This window comes from Thunnus maccoyii, chromosome 15, assembly GCF_910596095.1.
Source record: "Thunnus maccoyii chromosome 15, fThuMac1.1, whole genome shotgun sequence".
NCBI lineage: Eukaryota > Metazoa > Chordata > Actinopteri > Scombriformes > Scombridae > Thunnus > Thunnus maccoyii.
The window spans coordinates 14599513-14619815 of record NC_056547.1 but is presented as its reverse complement, the minus strand read 5'-3'; the positions used below and the strand labels follow the sequence as shown (position 1 = coordinate 14619815).

At 39.0% G+C, this 20303-nt stretch overlaps 1 protein-coding gene across 1 annotated transcript in view; it reads left to right on the top strand.

Annotated features, from left to right (window-relative positions):
- Positions 1–20303, top strand: part of csmd3b (CUB and Sushi multiple domains 3b) — a 386683-nt gene that overhangs the window by 121977 nt on the left and 244403 nt on the right. Inside the window, exon 4 of the mRNA XM_042434723.1 lies at positions 5339–5451. Coding sequence (XP_042290657.1) covers positions 5339–5451 — 113 coding nt within the window. The remainder of the gene's footprint in view (positions 1–5338; positions 5452–20303) is intronic.

Sequence of the window (20303 nt, the reverse complement as noted above, 5' to 3'; positions counted from 1 at the left end):
ACAAAAGACACAAAAATAGTAGCTCAAATCCAAATACTTTAAAATTGCAACAATTTTAACAAAAATCTAAAGAGTACAGTTTTTCTGTTCACATTTAAGACAAAAGAATATATATTGCACACTGTTTCATGTTGCTCAGAGTGGGAAGACAGGTAGAGAAAAAGAGTAGGAGAGGAGGCAGTGGGATATATTGATGTACATATACTGCCTCACGGGAAAGAGAGAAGGGTGGAAAGAAAGTAAATGGTTAGGAAACTGACACCTTCCCAGTGGAAAGAGTCAGGAAGGAAGAGTGGGAATGGAGGGAGGGAACCAAAGGAAAAGATGGATGGAGGAACATGGAGAGAGACTGAGAGTAGAAGAGGTTCAGAGTATTTTGGTTTGTGGGGTCAGGGCTTGGGTCAGTATCAACTCAATAAAACACACATACACACACACACACACCCACAGATGTAGACACTTTCTCTAGCTCACAGACAAACACGCCCAGTGGTCTCTCAGCACTACTACTTTGGTGGTTAGGGACTGGTAGTTGCACATACTGACACTAGCTGAGGGAAAATAAACAGCCTTTAAGGTACAGACTTTAATACTGAGGTCTAACTGTTACTTCTGATGAGAACAAAAATGTAAACTGGCACCCATATTCTATTTTCCATTTAACAAGTACATTGGCATGGTAGACATCAACTCAGAGTTGCTCAACAATGAATATTTAAGTATATAAAGCTGTACACGTGTGGTGAATGCAAGAGAGAGCTACAGCTGCTTCTTTGTGGTCAGCTTCAGAAATACATTTGACTTACTAAATTTGTAACCATTCCCTGTGATTTGGCTTAATAATGTAGTGAGAACATTGTGGGGGTGTGAGGACATTCTGTCTTATCTTTACAGTGAATAAAAGCTGTTTCTAGATTTAATGCATGTGTTTTTTTGTGTGTGTGTGTGGTTAGGTTAAGGTGTAGGCATTTAGTCCATTATGGTTTTGATATGATAATTGCACCATAACTCCATACAGTATCCTCAAATCAGCACCATACCAAATATTAATCAGGTACAGCTACATTATGCAAATATTTTAAAAAATTGGTTTGATTTGGTGCACACTTTTGATCTTCCAAGAGAAATAAGCTCTTTTCAACCTGTGACCGAATGCTTGGTTAGCCAGGATGCAGAACCTAGATCAGGTAACAGTTTACTACCTTGCTCAAGGTTAGCTTGACCAGAACAATACAAGCCCATCCTACCCAAACCAAACCAAAGCAAACTAAATGTACCTTACTTCCGTTCAACCCATCTTTGTGGGGGTATTTATATGATATATCTACATAAACCTTGTGAACATGAAACTGGTGAATTTTAGGTCCAGGAAGGCTCTGACACCACTCCCATGAATATCTATCCCAAGCATATGTAAATTCATGTCTTTAGGTCTATATCAAATGACTCACTGATGTGATTAAATTATGCAGTTCACATCAGATACAAGTTGATATGAGAAATTATTTTTCATCACAACACAAAACCTTGACTGTGTACTGCTTGTTTGATTCTGTTTATCCCTCTTTCTTTTATTTTATTTTTGCAGTTTATCTCTTCAACCTTGTTTCTTTGTCTTTCATGGCAGTAATAATATGAAAAATCTATTTTCCCTGTTGGCAATAAAGACACCATCAGATACAAGGGAGGGAGAGAGAGAAAGAAAAAGAGAAACAGAGAGAAGGGGTCTGACAATCGCATTAGCCAGACTTCATGGTTGCTTTTTTGGAGAAAATAAAGAGAATGGTGTGTCTGTATCTGTGTGTATGGGCGCGTGTGAGAGAGAGACAGAGAGAAAGCGCTGATATTAGCTAGTTCTTCATTCACTCGCTAATGTGATTTCACTTTATACACTACACACACATACATAAATACATACACAAGCACACACACTTGCCCAGAAATAGTCCTTGAATGTCAGCGACCCTCTGTTTCATCTCTCTGTCACTTTCTGTAAAAGAATATTGTTTTTACCCCATAAATCTCAAAATGCATAACATCAAACATAAATTGATACATAGAAAATGTAGTATACTGGGTGTGTATGTGGGTGTGTGTACATATGTGCTGAAAGTTTGCTTCTGCAGGAGTGACGCATTACAAATAAGATATCAGAGAGGAATCGAGAGAGAATAGAATTGTTGGAGGTTTATTTACATAAATTGACATTTGCTTTGTTATGCTTGCTGCGTTTTTATCAAGGAGCTCCCTACAGTTACATAAATGCATACACTGTTTTATTGTCTTTGTTTTCACTGGGACTACTGACATATCTTGATAAACTGAAATGTGACACACAATGGAAGAACACGCAGCCAAGAACCATTTGAAAAATAGCACATATTTGTATTTTCATAAATGTGGTTGCAAGCTCAAAATACAAATACGTGTGGGTGTGATCAACTTACTTTTAATATTTTGATGTCCATAAGTGTAACCACGGCGCCACACATTCTGGAAAAATTGTAACGCAATTGTACATCATACAAGCGCTCTTCCTTCATGTTGGACTTGGAAACATTGCAAAATCAAATAAAAATGAAAAAGGAAGTTAAGAAGGGTAGTCAAATAATACAAAGAAAAGCAATTAGTAAAAGATAAAAGAGAGAGGAAGAGAGAAGTAAAGAGTTGAGAAGATGAGAGGAAAGATTGACCAAAAACAGGATGGCAGCAGAATAGACAGAGAGATATAGATAACATATAGATTAGAGAGATTAAAGAAATGGTTAGGGGCTTTTAAGAAAGTGGCCACCATTTGTGCTCTGAGAGGTTTTGAACTAGATGAGAGAGAATGAAAGAACAGAAAAAGGGAGTGAGTCAGCTGAGAAATGAGAATCAAGATGCGAGGAAGGGCCAAATAACAGAGACAGAGGAAACTGAAAACAAGACAGCAAAGCAATTGGTGGCAGAGATGGAAGCATGCACAAAGGGGTGAAGCACAGTTTGGATCAACAGAAAGGTGGATGGACAGAGTGATTAGAGAAAAGTGGATGTACAGGAAGAGAACAAATCCAACTGGAGAAAAATAAGAGGAGGGATGGGAGATAGCATAAAACAGAGTAGGGAGAGAAATAAAGGGATGAGGAGAGAGGTTAAGAGAGGGCAGAGAATGAATACAATATGAAAGGAGGTGTGAGCGTGAAAGAAATCGAGAGGAGGATGGAGAGATGAAAAGACGTGGAGGATAAAAGCAAGGAAGAAGAAGATGAAAAAGGGGTTGAGAGGAAGTACAGAAACACAGGTGAGAGAGGGCAGGTTCTGTGGTTGTTTTTACTGAATGAAAGCTTAATAAATTAAAATGTGGAGAAAGAAAGATGAGATTGAGAAGAGGGACGGGGCAAGGGAATACTAAATTAAAGTAAACCACTCCACTGTGTGAAGGTTTTAAAATGTTTCAGAAACACTTTATCATAACTGGAGTTGCATGTTATGCTAAAATCTCAATTCCAATGTTCAACTGGTTGTGAAAGGTCGAGGTCGCAGACAGACATAATTTCTCTTTCCGAAATCACAGATACAAACATTTGCAAGGAGAACATTTAATTGGTCTCCTATGTCAAGTAGCGTCTGATATTCCACAAGTGGTCTGCTTTGTATTACAAAAGATAAGGCAGAAAGCACAATGAGTGGCTAAGAAGAAAACACTTAACAGTAAGGTGCACACAGTTCTAAGGAATGAAGATGACAAAATTTGTATTCCCCAAATTACAAGCTTAATACTGAAAAGTATGATTAGATGTTGTCTTTTGTTTAAAAGTACCATGAATTGCATTTAGTGAAGGAAGGAAGGGGGTGAAGGTAGGTGAGGGGTAACAAAATTTAAAGAAAGTGAACATAAGTAGAAAAGTAAGGTGAGATAGAAAAAGGAAAGGAAAACGATGAAAGAAGAGGAGGAGTAGAAATGAGGGGGAAAAGGTGAAAAGGTAAGGATGCAAGACAGTCAAGAGGGTGATAGTGAAGTAAAAAACAAGGTAGATGTATGAATGCCAGAGAAAGATGGAGAGGAGAGAGGAAAAAGAGAGATAAATGCCACAGAGAGAAGAGAGGAAGACAGAGAAAGGGAAGAGGAAGTGTGTGAAGGTGGATGGAGGTAAAGAGAGAAGAGAGAGAAAGAGTTAATTGACTTAATGCTGGAGGAAAGGATGGTATGAGTGGAGTTGATGGAAGAGGAAGACAAAAAGGAGGAGAAAAGAAAGAGGAAGAGAGAGAAAGCACGGAAGGAAGGAGTGAGGTAAAATAAGAGGAAGAGTTGTAGCTGCAGGACAAGAAAAAAATGTGTTGCAGTGGTAGAAACAGGGTTTTTTTTTTCCATACCTGGAAAAAAGTTGGCCTTACATCACTCCTCCTCTCTTCTTCCTCATTTAATTGAAGGTATCTAAAACCTGAAGGCACACCTGGGTAGTTGTGTGTAGGCCTATTTTTGGAGGACAAACTCAAAAGCATGGAGTACAGATAAAGGCAGCCTTGCCTTACTTGACTCTGGTTTTGTTGTTTACCTATCTGTGTACAAACCCATTTTTGTATTACTGGTTAGCTGACCAGGGTTCACTTTTCTGTTGGTACACTTTAATCTTGTGGCTTGATTTATTTAAAAGCCAGCAGTCGGTTTTATTGCAGCCCTTCTTTATATTTTCAAATAATGGAGGGTTGTTTGTGTTCTGCCTCAGAGGCTCCATGTCAGGCAATGGTACTTGAAGGAGCAAACAGCAGGGACAGGGGTGTAATCAAACAGGCAAAGTTTAAGAGTAAGATCATTTCCTGGAAGTCAGTGCGTGCGTCTCACATAATGAGCAGCAGTTATAGTTCGTGAGAAGTTTCTTGAAAGTGCAGCACATTTTTTGTCAAAAAACTTATATTAAAAGAGGAATTGTATTAAAAGTTAATGTTTAATTGTATTAGGATGTTATTTGTAGGAAGCAAAAAGGAAAATACTTACTAAAGATCTCAAAAGTTAATATATCCAATATAAAATTTACATTATTGGTTACTAGATGTATGGGACAGTTTCAGAAATATTACAGAATTTGGTTTATGAGTTTCTTGACCAATAATTAAGTGGTTAAATGAAATGAAATAAGCAAATACATATCTTCTGAGCTCATCTCAGCATAAGATTCACATATTCTATCTGTCTTGTACTAATTAATGTATATTTTGGTGTCTGTAAATCAAAATGCCAATTTCTTTCTTGCTATAGGTTTACATGTTGCAAGGCCCTGTTGGAGGCGGCGTTGTTTCTCCTGAATGTTAAATGCAGTAATCTCAATAACATGTTCTGTCTTTCTCTGTGTTTCTACAGGTTAACAGGCTTCCAGGTTCCTCCCCCAGTCACCAGTACAGGAAATGTCTTCTCCTTGAGGTTGACCAGTGACTTTGCTGTCTCTGCACATGGCTTCAAACTCAACTATGAAGGTCAGAGCGTGTCTGTATGTGTTGGTGTGTGAGAATGTATAGGTTATACCTCAGCGCTGACTTCTATAGTTGAACAATGGGAACAATGTAGATAGAAACCACTCTGGGTACTGTAACATCGGGCTGGTGTAGGTGGAGAGAGCTAGAAGCATGTGGCTAGTTAGCAGGATCCAGACATCAAAACAATTCAACCTTGGTACGCCACTTGATGTCAAGTGGAGAAATGATTGAGTGGTTGAACTGTACCTTGTTTACCATAAACTCCTGCTGATGTTTGCTAGACACATTATACTTGAGACAATTTATTATACTAGACACAAAATACCACATACAGAACTTTTAAAACATGTTAAAAATGTTACTTTTTTGTTATTTTTTTATGTTAGTGTGGACATAGAGTAGATGATTCAAATCTTTGGGGGGCCATTCAGATTCAGAAAGTTTTCAAGGAGAACTGCCGTGTTCTAAACTCAATCCACATTTTATGACTCCTTTCCACTCAGCACAGGGGATGACTCACTAATGGGTGACAAGTTCATTACCCTTCAACAAGGGAGGTTGTCAGACTTCCCACATCCAGAGGGAGAGGAAAGCATGGACAGAGCAGGACCTAAAATGTGAGCATACTGAAGGCTCTGTATTATAGATGTGCAGGGACAGAGTCAGAGACATTTTGTGGGGGGTTCTTTGTCACAGGACACCAATCAATCAGATTTGTGGTTCATAGCAAACTGATCCATTTCAACCCACCAAAGCCAATGTATTGAATACTAAAGTTCACATTATTTAACTTAAGCTAATACAGCCAAACCTTTTGTCTGCAACACATGGGGTTTTATTAAACATTTAAAAAGATCCTTTTTGCATTATTATTTAATATAGATTAACCTTATTATATTCACTGTTTATCAAAAAGTTTAGTTTTAGTTTTTTCACCAAAGAAAAATGTTGCTTCCAGAGGGAACTTGGCCTGTTCCAGGGGTAGCTCAAGCAATCCCCTTTTGCCCTATTCCCATAGGCCCTGCAAAAATGGTGCTATTTTCACAGAGGAAAGAAGAGATATGAATGGTTGAAGTGATGGCTAAAATTAGAACTCACGATGTATCAGCACCATGTCCTGTGTGCATTAAAGATTTCAGATTAGATTTAGATTAGAAAAACTTTGATGTCCTCAATGAGGCAGTTAGTTCCGGAGCATAAAATAGAAGAGCATAACTGTCTACCGGAGGCGCACACATGACACTGAACAAACCAGCGAAAACAAATAAGTAAACAATCATGTAGTTAGTTGCTATTCACTGAACAGATCTTTGAGACCGCAGACAAGGTGACAGTACTGTCTACTGTGTATATATAACTCCATATGTCATTGAGAAGGACGTAGTGTGAGACATTCTGCAGCAATACATAATGCACTCACAGTTTTATATAATGCAGTCATTATGCATAGGTACAATATTAATTATATCCATGTATATGTTATAAACATATGTGTATCATTACACATCATCATCATTAAAGATGCAGAGGTACACAGATGGTGTATGAGATAGTATTCATCCTGTATACTGCTGGGTTATTAAAGTTGAGATTAGGGTTGCACGATATTGGATTTTTTGCCGATATCTGATATACCGATATGCTGATATTTCCAACTCATTGTGGCCAATTGCCGATGCCTGGAGTTCAGGAACTCAGCATTAAAACTTAAATGAACCTGCCAAGTGGGTGGAGCAGTAGTTTTCTTTGAGTTTATTAGACAGACAGGATTAATATGTAGGATTTAATCTCTGATCCAAACTCTGGAGCAGAGGGTGGCGGTAATGCACCTAATACGCTGGTTGCCAACCGCCGTCATAAATCAAAAAGAAGAGGGGTTTCCCCCCCCCCCCCAAACAGAGTGGTACATCCTGTCAGCCGAAGTGTTTCCTATCTGTGCAGCCGAACATAGCAGTTCCTTGACGGACTGTTTCACCCATGGATGTATAATAAGAGCTGGATAGGTCACCGCCGCTCAGCCTTGCAGCCAATTTTTCTCAGTGGCCACTCGCGGTATTGCAGCGAAAAATCCCCCTGCAGCCCAAAAAGCTTTTTCCCCATAGACTAACATTGTAAAAGAGACATCTGTAAAACATTAGCTGAGAGGCTAGCAGAGGCTAGCTGGCTGTGCTTCCCTCCGGTCATGCTGCGGCTAACGCTCTGCTAGCCTCTCAGCTTACGTTAGCCTCTCATAATCGGCAGAATTCGCTGATGCCAATATTTCATTTTAGAGCTTTTATCGGCCTATACTGATGACGTGCCGATAATATCGTGCCTCCCTAGTTGAGATGAAATGAAAAATGACTTTTCAACCCTCTAAGATCACATCCCTGGTCATGTTGTGCACCTTTTTAACAATATATGCCAAAAAAACAACAACAAAAATCAATTTCTTTGTATTCTTATATCAAAATCCAATCATGTTTTCTTCCGGTAAAACAAAACTTTTAGCGGCACGGAGTTAAGATTCAATATGACACATCCACTTTTCAATGTTCAAATCAAATTTGTCCCTACATTGAAATGCCGTTTCATCTGGGCTGTAATACTGAATGTGGATTGTGGCTCGTTACAGAATACTGTTGATAGGGTTTTCAAGAAACTAAAATGACAAAAGATAGTGTGGAAAGTGAATTTTAATAAATGGCACATATGCTTTGTTCACAGTGGGGAATGTTCCCTCTAAAGAAATGATGTCCTATAAAACATGTTCATGCTTTCATGCCGACTATACTGGCTTGTTTCACTAATTAGTTTCTCATTTGGCGTAATTTGTGGTAAGACTGAAAACCTTGAGATTATCCCATGGCAGAGGACTGGTTAGCACTCGTTAGAACCACAAAAAAATAGCGGTGTGGCTCTGGCCCCTCTCATATGTAGAAAATTGTATGTTATCTAAAAAGCACAGGTGTAAATAATAAAATAAATTATGGCTGAATTTCCATTGGCCTACTTTCAAGGTCCTGGTATTGTGCATGTTGAACTGAGCCATTGTTAATGTTATAAGCAACACCTGTGCTTCTCCTACTGCAATGAGTCAAAATGTCTGCTGTGAAAATGGCCCACTGAAATGAACTATAGCTGGTTTAAGGTTACATGTAAATTGAATGTGTAGTTATAAATTTGTTCACTAACTTGCAGATCACAGCGTTTTTACATTCACACACACACACACTCACACACGCAGTGTTTGGTCACAGCTGGTTGCTGTTGAAAATTACACACTGCTTAACTGCCTCTCTGTGTGTCCCTTTGCTTCCTTCTATGGGCATCTGCAGTGTTTGTCTGTATGTGGGTTGGTGGGTGTTCATCTTGTTGATATGTGTGTCTGGTGCACCACATAATCACAATATCACTGATTGCAAAGTGTCTTGGTATAAATCTGCACACATGCGGTGTCTGTTATTATTTTGTGTATGTGTGTGTGTGTGTGTGTGTGTGTGTGTTTGTGCTACTTGTATGTCCAAGCACTTGTCCCAGATTCATTCACTGGCACAAGTTTCTCTTTGCTACTTGGCCCATGTTCATCTATGTGATTGTGTGCCTTCGTGTGTGTGTGTGTGTATGTGTGTGTGTGTGTGTGAAATGGAAAGAATTTGCTCTCAGTGAGAGCTTCCAGGGGACTTATCTGAAGAGCCCCTGCTGTTGATACATTCAGCTGTTTGACTTACTCTGCATGTGTGTGTGTGTGAGGAGGAGTCGGTGAGACAGAAAGGCAGACCACACTTGGCATTTGCAAAAATGCAACATTATGCTGATGATGTGTCTACGTTTCCATATTAAACATCTCATAGTGTCCGCAACACACAGCTAGGCTGTAAATTTATACAGCAAGGAGGAGATTTACTCCGAAGGAATGATCCACCCAGATTTGGACAATTTTTGGCAAATCATCCTTAGTCTATGTAATCCTCCTGCCTAATCTGTTACTGGAGCCATTTCAGATTTTAGATTTTGCAGGTAACGTCTAAGCACTGTCAATAATACATTTCTAGATTAGAAATGAGAGAAAAAAAACTGTGTGCCCTCATTATTGGCAGAAAAAAAAAGAAAGTCCCAAATTTCACAGACACAGCTACACATAGAATGTATAGTTGGTATGAATACAGATAGCAAACATAACAATTCCTAAAAAGTAAAGTCAATACAAACAATACTGTAGCTATCTAAGTAATTACTTATGGTCCATGTTATGGTGGCACAGATAATCATTTAATAATCATGATAATGATTTTGCCCCCTTAATAACTTAAACTTGATGTGCATTATTGATGCCATGCATTTTGAGTGCCTCTCTCTGGTTGTTTTTATGTAGCTGCATGAGGTATATTTTAATTGAGTCCAGTTTGTTATGCAACTATGCTAGGCTATATCAGGAGATTTAAAAAATAATGCCTACAGGTATATTCTGCATTATGCACCCATAACCTGGGAGCCTGGCTCTGCATGTTACAAATGTTCCTACCCATAACAGAGTACTCTGTATCCCTCACTTACAGTTGCAGGACTGGACAGGTTTAATTGCAGTCAGAATGCTATCAGGTCAGCCAAACCACATCTTGTCATGTGGTGTAATGAAAGGTGTGCAGTTTGGCCAGCATTCTTTAGAAAAAAAATCCATCCAACAAGTTGAAAGATCACCAGCCTCTTCCTGCTCTCTTAAGCAAGCCCGGCAAAAACCTACAGACGAGCAGTTCGCCGGCAAAGCAAAATAAGTATATGACATACCATGTTTGTTGACAGGTCTGTCAGCTCTGCCTATCTATTTTGCATATTTAAAAAAATAAATCTGCTCACAATACAAGTGGAGGGTCCAGAGTTGGACACCCGCTGATGTCAGTTCTGTCAATAGAGGTCATTTGGCAATCTGATGAGTATGCTTCTTGGACCCTCTAGTGTGTATGTACTCCAGGCACAACAAACTAGGAAGATACCCTGAGGCGGACCAGAAGATGCTGGAGGGCTTTCATATCCCACCTGGCCTGGGAATGCCTTGGGATTCTTGCCTTGGGAGCCTAGAGGAAGCTGGAAGATGAGGATAGGGGGAAGGATACCTGGACTACCATGTGCAGGCTGCTACCATGGTACCCTGGACTGGGATATGGAAAAAAATGGAGGAATGGATATAAATGGACAGATGGATGGATTAACATAGAATCTAAGACAAAACAGTGGTACAGAGGTATGCATTATATCCACATTATAAAACAGGAATCCATGAAAAAAGTGAAGCAGGGGTGATTGCACTATAGGAAGGAGTTTTGCTATTGGCAGGGCAAAGGTACGTCAGAGCTGCTCCATCCTTTTCAGCCTGTCTGCTTGGTGGGATACACTTTGATGCGATTGTTGGACTCCATGAACATTCCTTCCTCTTCCTCTGAAGACTCAGTCAGTTCATAACTTATTCATAACACTGGCACATACCATACAGTGTGTATATGTGCATGTGTGTGTGTGAAACAGAGAGAAAAGGGAGTGATGTATTATTTAGCGTGATGTCAGAGGCAGTTTGATATTGTGCTGATGAGACGGAATCACAGATTATCACAGCACTTAGACACACACACACACACACACACACACACACACACACACACACACACACACACACACACACACACACACACATACACACAGTCATGTTTCCATCACTTCAGAGGACATTACATTGAATCACAGATTATCACAGCATTCAGACACACACACACACACACACACACACACACACACACACACTCTCCTCCTCTTTCTGGTCATTCCTCCTCTGTCTTCTTCTGCTCCACCTTCTCCTTGTTCATCTTCATTTGTTTTTGCTCATTTTTATATAACTGGATGTTCCCTTTATTGGCTTGTGCTTTATATCTTAACAAAATAAGAAAAAGTGAAGTAAATAGTAAACAAAATAGTAGTAAAAAGGTAAAATTCTCTCTTCATTCTAGGCCAGTAATTGTGATGTGATAAGAGAATGTTGGAGCTTTGTTCGAACCATGTTCTGCAGTGTGTTTTGCAGAAATAACATATTGCAGACATCTAACAGGCACGGAACATGAAACAGCCACATTTTCTGATCATAATGCAGGCCAGAAACACCCTCTTTGAAGTCTGTGGGAATCCAAACACTTGTTTGTGCCACATACATAGACACATCATACAAAATAACATCGGTATATGTTAGCCTCAAACATAAAAGTACATTACCCACATTCATACAATATACAGTACATTGACACATCCAAGTGTCCAGAGGCATGGGCATGCATAAAGACACAGACATATACGGACATGGACATGCTGCACTGTACATGCATAGACACACAGCTCCCACATGTAATAATTTCCTTCAGAACATGGACTGAAGAACATATTCTTCATCCTAGAACATGTTACCATGTGACTAACAAGTCAGCAGAGATTTCATTTAACTCCACTCATCCCCAACCTCTCTTCACTTCTGATTTTCCCTCCTTTTCTCCTCTGCTTGTTTTTCTTCCCTCTATGATATCACTGTAATACACTTCTTTTACCTCCATTTACACTTACCTGAGATTACAAAGTGTCTCAAGAGAAGGCATAAACAAAGACTAATAAAATATAGAGAGGGGAGGTAAAAAAGAAGAATTCAGTGGAAATCGACTAAAGGTGTTTCCCTCTTCTATAGCAGAATGAACATGCTTCTACAAAGTCTCAAAAACAAATCAAACTCAAACACGTTACATTAAATCTTTTTTTTTATTTTAAGAATTTGCCTAAATTCCTTGGGAAGGTTATTCAGTTGTACTCGCTGTATTCTGAAGAAACTGGAGACATAAATTCTGACTGAAGCAGGGGTAGAGAAAGTCTCAAAGAAAGTCAGTCTGTATGAGATAAGATAAAAGGATGGATGACCTTTCAATCTGTCCACTCCTTACCCTTCATCTTGTTTTTTTGGGTTGAAATTGTATTTTTACAAACAAACAGAAGTCGCTGGCAGCAGGTTAAACGCTTTGGGAGCTCTCACCGGCCAGATGTCAGTGGCATTGATGGACCCATTTCCATCTGGGCATTTATCCATCGCTTCCACATAATATCATGAAGAGCGTTACTTACTCACAGAGGCTTCCAGCCAATCCAGTGACCTTCTGGTCATGCAGTCATTTCCTGCACAGACTCCTCTACCATCATAATATAAATTATTTAGATTTTCTAGAAGGGAGCGAGTAGAAATCTTCACTTCACTTACTGTAGAGGTCAGGGCTCAGTATCTATAAAATGATGTTTGTCTATCATTTTACAGCAGCTACACATACAGGAACTATCATAAATAACATAAGCCTTTCTTCCTGGCTGGTTAGCTTCTGACAATTTTCTCTGTAGTCTGGTGAAGTCACATGATCAGTTCTTGTGATATTACTTATATATTATTCTGTTGACATAAAGAAACTCAATACTGTAAGGATTTGGGCATCACAAGACAGCACATATACTATACAAAACATAGATGTGCCAAGGCTCATAGATTTTCTAAAAGATGCAAAGTTCTGAATTTTTTTGACAAAAAACAAGACTACAGACTGATTGAATATTGTCATGCTATTCTCTACTTCTCACATTCACCCTGCAAATATGAAATTTTAGGCTATCATTTTGGAGTTGCTATTTAGATTCTAAATATTGTGCTGCTGTTTTTGATAAAAGCAAATTCAGATCTGTTCAGGGCTGGACTGGGAACAAAATCCAGCCCTGGCAATTTTTCGTCTGGACCGGCCTCATTTTTCTCCAACATACGCAATGTAGTCTGTGACAAAATGCAATGCTGTCATCATGAAACAAAGTAGCCAAAACTTAATTTTCACACTGAACAAAAGCTTTGCTATAGGCCTAGCCTAATGATGATCTGGAAATGTGTCTGAAATTGGACATTAATTAACAGCTCTCTATTTATAGTCAATCATCCAACATTGTGTTCACAGCTGATCTGATGCAATTCACACATCAGGCTTAACAGTCAGGATTTCATGCTACCAACACTATTTAAATATTCATTCACTGCTATTGTCAGGCTGTGATTAGCAGCATGTCTGCACCCTATTGGAGCAGACCCAGAGTGACTAATCAGCTGAGCCATAATAACATTCTTGCCTTGACATCATTTAAAAAAACAGCATAGCACAGCGGCCTTAAACAGTAAATAGAACAGAATAGCATGTCCTACCGTAGGTGGTGAAAAGACGTCTCATCAGTGCACTCTTCTCTGCCATCTTGTTGATTATTCCATCAGTGTCCAAAGCCATAAGGATATCTTTTTCTGTAGCCAAAAGCATGAACACTTCAAGATGCTCTTGTGATGTAGTGCTCCGTGCTCCTGGCAACAGCATATTGGGCAGTTTTTGCATGATGAGCAAGATTTATGCACCATATCCCATTCTTCTTCACCTTGTCCCTGCCCATTTCCATCTTCTGTGTCCTCGGTGCTGGTTCTTACCACATATTCATCCAAAATGGACAACTTCAATCTGTCTCAGTGGGACAGGATCCTCAGTATGATGAATCCCCTCCGGCCTAGCTCCGCTGTTAACACTGTTACTACATGAGCTAGCAGTATCACCTGCTGGGAGGCTGTCATGCACCTTTTGCTTGTCCTCAGCAGTGGCCTCCTCTTCTTGCCCTGCTCTCCACTGGAATCAGCCTGCTCATCTGTCCAGACTCTTTCCTCCTCCTCTTCATTTGGCAGTGGTCTGTTAATGTTATAACTGCAGCTAGAATGCTGATAGGATTTTGGGTGGCAGTGACATCAGTTGCATTTTTGGGATATTTATCCATTTGTATCGGCCAACCTCTCTGTCTTGATTTGATAATTCCGCTCGACCTCTGACATGGATGGACACATTCACTTGAAGGGGTGGGGGGTGGATGAAGGTAGCACTTCCTGCATCTGTCCTACGCTATAGGTAGCCTATTGACAATTGGGACTGTGTAACTCCCAGTCAGATGGGCTGTTCCAACATCAAGCGGGCTGTGGCAGGTCGAATTTTTTATTCCACAATTTTTTTCCCACATTGCAGGTGGCCTTGTGGCCCACTTGGTGGGTCGGCCCATCTGCCAGAGTTACAAGATTGCAAGTCCAAGTCTGGATTGGTTCGGAATTCAGAGTTTCAAAAAAGACCCCTATTTAGGACAAACTTTCCTCAATTTGTTCACTTGATGAGAGGAGAGAAAAACACAGTTCATTCAGTCAGCTCAAAACCACAGCAAGCACAAAGACAAATGGATAGTATTAAAAATGAATAGTTGAATAATTGAATTGAATGGACAAATGCTATGTACTGATTACCACTGAAATCTCAAGTCTGGACTGACTTTGACACTGGATGCCTACAAATGATGGAAACTGAACAGATAAATAACCCAACAAAGTAGTAAGAGGACAAGATTAAATGTTTTTTAACAAGAGCAATGCTAATATATACAGTCAGTAATAAAGGAAATTGATCTAATGAATGATAATGCATTTGCAAATCGCACACATATGGATGAACACGTCTGAGATATTTAGTGTTTTTTTATTTTATTTTACAGGGATCTTTGTGTGCCATGAAATGTATTTCTTGAAATACTGCCATGGCTGAATGAAACTATTGGAAACTATTTTGTAGAAGGCAGACAAGTGCCTGTAAATGTGTGGTTGTTATCATTCTGTGTGTAAATCAATAGCCACCAACAAAATGTTTCAGTGTCTATTTTATCTGTTGATGTAATTAAAGTATCTTTGATGAACAAATGATTATCCACCACTATGTAATTATATAACAGTCAACTGTAGTGGAGTTTATGAGGAGCAATCAAGGGTGGCACATTTTGTAAAAGTTTAACTTGACAAGCAGCCTAAAAAATGAGAAGAAAAACTCAGTTAACTAAACCAAAAAGGACCAGCAGGATTCAATTTGGCCAGTTTCCTGGAAGGCCATTGCTCCCTCTGGCTCCATAAAACATGTGGTCAGTAGCCATTGTGGTACTTTATTGGCAAAATTTAAAGTTTTAGTAAACACAGTGTTTTTTATTGCATTTCAGGTTAGAATTCAGCTTTCACTGAGAAAGTTTTCTTAATGCTTTCATCTCCTGCACCAGTGATATTTCAGACTTGATAAGTCTTTGTGAGTCACCGCAGTGAACAGAAGCCAATGAATGACTGTGCAGCTGATAGACAAAGTTCCGGTGAAGACTGAAGAGTAGCATCTCATGGGGCTATTTCTCAGTTAGAAAAGTGTTTGCATACAAATTTAAAGGCAGCCATTAAAGGAGCATTCCACCATTTGTTTCTGTTGGTCCTTGATCCCTTATCAGCACTTGATTGATTGATTTTGGCTCTGGTCTCTTTGACTTGAACATGATCTGAGTGTAAAAGTCAAGCAGGGTGTGTGTGTGTGTGTGTGTGTGTATGTGTGTGTCTGCTTACATGGGTATGCATCAGTGATGTATATATTGCACAAGTGTGAACAGTGTTTGTATTTGTGTGTGGTTGTGCGTCCACACACTTGCGTATGTGATTGAGGTTCTGGCTGCAGTTGCTCTGATCTTTATCAAAGAGACCTGAGGGGACTGACAATATCCACTCCTCTATCATCTACCATCCATCTGTTTCTCCTCTCTCTCTCTCTTTCTGTCATTCAGTCTATGCAATCTTGAAGGTGATATTTTGTAGTAATGATAATATAATTGACCAAAATGGACTAATATATCTTTTTTATGTAAGTATAATGTTAATAAATTTATTGTAACATTTTTGTACCACATTTTTCTCATTTTATAATAACGCAGCAAGAGGAGACAATTTGTATCTAGCCATCATAATTTGTGATGAGAGTATAATCTTCTTCTCTTGTCTGGTTATGTTATTATGACAGTGTCTCACCACATAGGTGTTATTAGATCTTCAGTTTTCACCAGTTAATTGATGCCTTCTGGTAAATTACTGGAGAACTAAGATGTTTTTATTTATTGATGTTACTGTGGGTAACAAGATAGTGTCATCAGCAAAGAACAGACATCTGAATACCCTTTTTCTTCCAGGTTAGCATATTGCTAAGTTGTAAGTAGATATTTAAAATGTTCTCACTATATGATATGCCAAGAGACCGGGGAGGGAAATACAGATACTAGTGACGACATGATGATGTATACTAGTAGTTTTAACATGGCTATCTGCTTTTCTTTCTTCCTCATACATTGTATCTATTTATTTAGCTCTGCCCTTTTTTTCCCACAGTTTGCACAGCTCACTATTCATAGTTATCACCTGCAATACACACAATACAGAAGTAAACCTTTATGTGTGCATACACACATGTACAGCTGTGACTCAGTTCATAAATTTAAAATGAGATAGAATATGTCAGTTCTGTCCCTGGAGAAAAGTGTTTTTACAGTCCTGGACAGGGGTGTGTATATGTGTGTGTGTGTGTGTGTGTGTGTGTGTGTGTGTGTGTGTGCATAATATATATGTATGTGTCCTATGTGTTCCCATGTGTATAGCAGACAAGTGTGAAGTATGTGAGGATTTGAGATGAGAGGAGTAAGATGGAAAAGGAAGATACAGAATATAATGAGTAACAAAAAGCAGTGAGAAGAAAGTAAAGGAAGGAAGAGTTAAGAATGAAAATTAAGCACAGAAAAAAATAGAAAAGCAAAACTGTACCGAGAGAGCAGAAGAAGGAACATGAGATGATAAAAGAAGAGAAAAGGAGCTCACTGTAATAATGCAATGTGTTCAATGCTTTCTAGTTGAACAGGAGAAATCAATGCTGTTTTAAAGCTGTGTGTATGTGTGACTGAGTGTGTGTGTGTATGTGTGTGTGTTCATTATCTACAGTGTGAATGTAGCTCCTCACTGTTCCAACTGCTGCAAGGTCAGATTCAATGCAGCCATCAATCCAAAACAATCACACGCACACTCATACACATAGTGAAAGCAGGTGTGGAGAACAGATTGTATGAAACAGAATTTTGAAGGAAAATATGGGTGTTTTTGAATTCATGTCTCCACCTGCCTGTCCATCTAACCCTTTTATTCGTCAGATGGACAGGACATGGACCAAGTCCCAGAAACATCAAACACAATGATACAGAAAAGAGTTTTGTCACTGGACTTTTTAAAATATCACTTTATTATTGCATTGTTGTTTACTTTTTACATTTGTTTTTCTGGCTCCCAATGTGAAGGAAAAAAACAAGTTGCAAGTGTGGAGAACATCAAATACTTAAAACTTTCACTGTATAGGATATATCATTGTCTGGACAAGCAAGATCAGTGCGTGACACCAAAGAAAGTCCATGTAAACCCTCTAATACATAAAGCAACCAACAATGTGTGAGCTTTTCAGTGTAATTCAGAAAGAAGTTGGCCTCCACAAGGGTATCCGCCTTTGTCAAAAGCAAATGACATTAGCTTGTTATCCAGATCATTGTATATAATTTCATAATGGTATGGTACGAAAATAGCTGCCAAATCTCTCAGTGTTAGGCCTTCAATGACTGTCCACACAATGTATCAATTTGATGTCTGGATAATGTAATTACGGCAAATGGCTGTCAAACTTCTTAGTATCTAGCTGGGCAGGATACTGTTGGTGCCTCACATCACAAAAGTCCAGCAAATGACAAATTAATGTGTTACCTGGACACAACAGACTAATTTGATGATGGATTTATATTGAGAAGCTGCCAAATGTTTCAGTGCCTTGAAAGGATAGGTGTCTGAATGCCAGAGAGAGTCCAAAAATTCTCAGTCTGGTACCCAGATAATGTAATTATAGTAAAGTGTTGAGTAAAATCTTGTGACTAGATTGGTAAGATATACGTTTGACACTAAAGGAAGTACAGCAAATGATATATTGACCTAATATCTGAATGACATTAAATACCTTTATGATGGAATTATAATGAATAGCTGACCCCTCCGTGCCGAGACAGGATAGAAATTACATCAAATGACATATTGATTTGATATTCAGGTCTGTCAGACAACCACTGGCCACCTGACTAAAATATAGGCTATTCTGGTATATAGTTATTATCAGTGTGTGTGTGTGGGTGTTGAAGTGTGCATATGTGCTGCAGTAGTGTGTGTGGAAGTGTGTATGTGAGTGTATGTTGATAATAATACAGCCTCCTGGCCAATGTCAGTCCATTATTCAGCTTTATATTAGCCAACCAATCAAACGGCCTTCCTTCAGGGTCACCACCTCGGCCCATCCAATCAGCTCCTCCTGCCAAGCAGCAAGGAATGTCACCTGATTAGCATAACCAGAAAATGAGCAGGGTCATGCTGACATGGCAGTTTCTGATTCCGTGAGTCAGGCAGAACTCCGAGGCGGCATTCAGACAAAACATATCCCTCGATACTGTCAGCCAATCAAAGAGGGTTTTCACCAAATGTATCACCATCCCATAAAATGTGATAAGGAACATCGACTGAATGGTCTCTAACCTCCTTGAGCTGCTTCTCATCAGCAGATTTCATTATTTAAGGGCATTCCATGAGGTTTTTCTTTTAATATTTAATCGTCTAATTAATTGTTAAAATGACTATCAGCGCTGTATTCTCCAGCCCCTGTGCTCTGCTTTCTATCAGCAGATTTTGTTATTTCCCTCTTCCACTACTTTTAATATCTCGGCTACTGTCTCCTTGGAAGGAGAACTGCTTTATAGCAGTGGAAATTAACACAGCACTACTGGCTTTGTTCATGAACAACTGACTCGGTAGATTTAGTTTTTTGCCCTCTGAAATTGATGGCTGGTCATTTGATTCAGTTTGAAGTCTGAGGCTTAGAAAAGTTTCTTCACAATTAATATATTAACATGAGCTATAATGACCGGACTACTGACCTCATCCTAAATAAGACAGGATTTTGATGGTGACGTGTTGATGATGAAACGATTTTCACTCACTTTACAGTATATGCTTGGAGCATTGCCCAATTTAATAAATTAAACTTCCGCTTTTACAGATTGCGTCATAACATGAAGTCTAACCCACAGTATTAAATTTTAGACTTGACTTTTTTATGATGTTGCAATTTTAACTAGACATACTGGACATTTTAATTTTGTATTGAGTATTCTCTTAATTGAGTTGATATTTTAATTCCTTCGCAGAGCCGGTCAGATGATGGTTTTAAAAGAGTCATGCATATATGACACATTAACAGTCCCTCACTTGGAAGAGAACCCGTCTCTAAAAATACAGATTGTATATTTTAAACCTTTTAATTTTTATTGTTAAATGGTTTCAATACGTTTTAATGCTACCAGAGAATTGGAACTTTGTGTGCAGGCCACTACTGTTTGGATATCAATGTAAAACTGGGGAAAAACTGTATGAAAGACAGCTGCAATTCCCATATTTTAATCTTTGGGGAAAATATTATCTTAATACCAGATTTTGGAAAAGCAAGTAAATCTCATTAAAATAACTCCTTTACTTTGCAGAGGATAGGAGACTGAGTTATGCCTTGTGATGTCTCTATCTGTCATAACATACGTAGTTGCAATTAGTGAAGTTTTGTCCTGTGATGAAAAGGACGACTTCTTTACAAATTGATTCCCCAGCGACTGTGCATCCCCAAATACACACACAAACAACACAGTCGTGGTGCTCTGTTACTGACTTAAATGCGTTAGTCTTGTGCAGAGGGAACACGTGTTGAGTGGTGGTTGATGCTAGACTGTACTGCACTAATAGTACAAAGACTGGTGGCAACGGAGGAGATGAGGACGAGGAGCGAGATGAAAGAAGAAGAAAAGATTAAAAGGGACAGAATGTAAACGAGTTGAAAGAA